The 2,433-nt window shown below is 40.8% G+C and overlaps 1 protein-coding gene across 1 annotated transcript in view; it reads left to right on the top strand.

Moving 5' to 3' along the window:
* Positions 1 to 1,419: 1,419 nt before the first annotated feature.
* The window catches only part of kdm7aa (lysine (K)-specific demethylase 7Aa), a 28,924-nt gene continuing 27,910 nt past the window's right edge, over positions 1,420 to 2,433 (top strand). Inside the window, exon 1 of the mRNA XM_014004263.1 lies at positions 1,420 to 1,544. Within this exon, the coding sequence (XP_013859717.1) occupies positions 1,447 to 1,544 (98 nt within the window). The 5' untranslated portion in view covers positions 1,420 to 1,446. The remainder of the gene's footprint in view (positions 1,545 to 2,433) is intronic.

The raw sequence follows: 2,433 nt of genomic DNA, 5'->3' as shown, positions 1-2,433 counted from the left end.
TTGTGTTCAAATTTTAAACCATTCATCATTTCTTAATTTCTTTTTTTTAAAGAATATTTTGTTATACAATTATGTTTGTGTTATTTACAAAATAACCCAAGGATGATGCATATCTCACGTTTTGTTTTGCTCAATTTGTTTATTTACAACAATTTTATGATTATATGTTAATCATTACCTGCCTGCCATAAAAAATGAGAACGATAATGTTTTCATGTTTAATGTGTCTGTTAGCAAAGTTTCTCATGAACCACAGAAGAGATTTTACTGAAACTCCCATGATGGTATCAGTGGATGGACAGCTACGACTGATTCATCTTTGGACTCAGTCCAGTTAAAGGTGACTGCCACAACCATAGGAAACACAAACATGACCATACTTCTGTCAGTTTTGCAGGTATTGGGATATAATTTGGTATTATAGAAGCTGAGTGATCCTTTGTAAACATGAGATCTTATTTTAAAGCTTTGGCATAAAAGACAACAGGAGACATGCATTACTTCAAGAAGGCTGGAATGGATTGGCGACAAAACATCTGGATTAGCATAATCTGCTTATCATGAAACACCAGAATTTAGATTAATCTTTTTTCTTGAAAGTCTGTTCTGGTTTGTTTCTGTGCTTTGAAGTGTTACACCTGCTGAAGTTTTCAGCTGGTGATCCACTTCAACCAGGCTGTGTGTCAGTCCTGAGGTCTAAAGAAGCTGTTTTACATCTTGCTGCAGCCTGAAAGTGAAGGGGGTGAAAAAAACAACAACAACAACTACAACAACGCCATGGCTTGTTTCTGCAGATGAACCCTGTGGTTCACATGTGTCTTGTGTGCACAGGGGAGCGTCTGCACGCAGCAGAGCTGCTTGCCTATGCAGAGCTGCACAGATGGGCGTGTTGGGGGATGGGTGCTGTCAGCGCTCAGATCAAGCTGCGGGTCGGCGATCCCATTGCTATTCAACACACAGGCACGCAGGGCATGTCAGACATCCTCCACGGAGACACGCTGGGCATCTTGTTTAGATTTTTGATGCTCTGAAACTGTTCCGTTGCTGCAAAGTGTGTGAAATATTCAGTTTTCTTTGTAACACAACTAGAAGGCGCTTAAAACTTAATATTTATCATAATTATTTGAGAACATTTTAATCAATGTTTTTTTTATATTTTTGTGCAGAGATGTGGATGCATGTTTGTCACATTGAGGCATTTTGTAAGGCCTATGTGGTTCAAAACTTAAATTTACTACAAACTTTATTGAGAAATGTATGATTTTGTAAGAATGCATCACTTTGAATGGGTTAAATCATGACGTGCAGTTTGGAAATGGTTGATTTGGAAAGTGACGTCGGAGGTGGCGCATCTCGTGAGCGCTCGGCTGCCTCTCGGGTATTTCCGGACGGTGGGTTAAATCCCCGCCCGCTTCGTTCTTTGCCTTGTTTGGGGACAGTAGGAAGATGGCGGCGGCCCCGCTGTACTGTGTCTGCCGGCAGCCCTACGATGTAAGCCGGTTTATGATCGAGTGCGACACCTGTAAGGACTGGTTTCACGGAAGGTACGTGGGTTAGGATGTCTTCAGTGGATATGGTTCGGCGAAGACGAGAAACACTGATGTTTACGGAGGAAAGGCGACGGTTCTCGGAGCGGTGTTGACTGGTGGCTAAGTTAGCTCGCTAGCGGTGGGCGACGGGGGTTTTAAACCGTCTATTGACGCGGCTTCACGAGCGAAAGTGGGGTTTTGTTTTCCTCTAACTCGCCTCTAAAATTATATTTTGCTCTACACATTAAATTAAATACACAACCTGTATTCCCTCTCTTTAACTGTTGTTATAGTTGAGTACATGTTTTATTAAATTAGTTTTGTGTGAAGGAGGCAGAGCTGTGTCAGTCACCCCGAAAGATCAAAAGCCTGAACGGGTGACATAAAGCTCGCTTATTTGTTGTTCTTTCAAAGTCATTTTTAAAAGTAAGTTTGATAAAACTTTCACTGTGCTTTAAAAATGTTAAGACCTAGATAAACGAGTCGCATTTTATCGATTTGAGTGCAACTTCTAATCTGTTCAAACTGATAGCAAACCGAAGGCAACACGAGTTGTGGCCACTTTTTTWAAGCTTAACTAAATTAGCTGTTTTTCATAAGCAACCATTGCTTGTTTGGTTATATTTTGTTGCCGAATTATTCCATGGTAGATTTGAGTTGTAATGAATGTGAAATTGTTCGTGACATCATCTTGTTAAATCGTGTTTGTAGTGGATAATGACAAGCTGAGAACAAGGAGCTTGTTATGATTGGGCTTTTGATTGACAGCTCGGGAAATTTAAATCCCTCTTTTAAGCAGTGGAGCCACATGGCAGGAGACCCCCTAGTGGCAGACGGAGGAATTTGTTTAAAGGTACCAAGCAGGCACATGGCCCATTTTTATTTTTAAATAACATTTTGTCCC

The sequence above is a fragment of the Austrofundulus limnaeus genome, unplaced genomic scaffold (assembly GCF_001266775.1).
Source record: "Austrofundulus limnaeus strain Quisiro unplaced genomic scaffold, Austrofundulus_limnaeus-1.0 Scaffold22, whole genome shotgun sequence".
Lineage (NCBI taxonomy): Eukaryota > Metazoa > Chordata > Actinopteri > Cyprinodontiformes > Rivulidae > Austrofundulus > Austrofundulus limnaeus.
The sequence above is the reverse complement of the archived record's forward strand: the minus strand, read 5'-3'. Positions and strand labels throughout refer to the sequence as shown.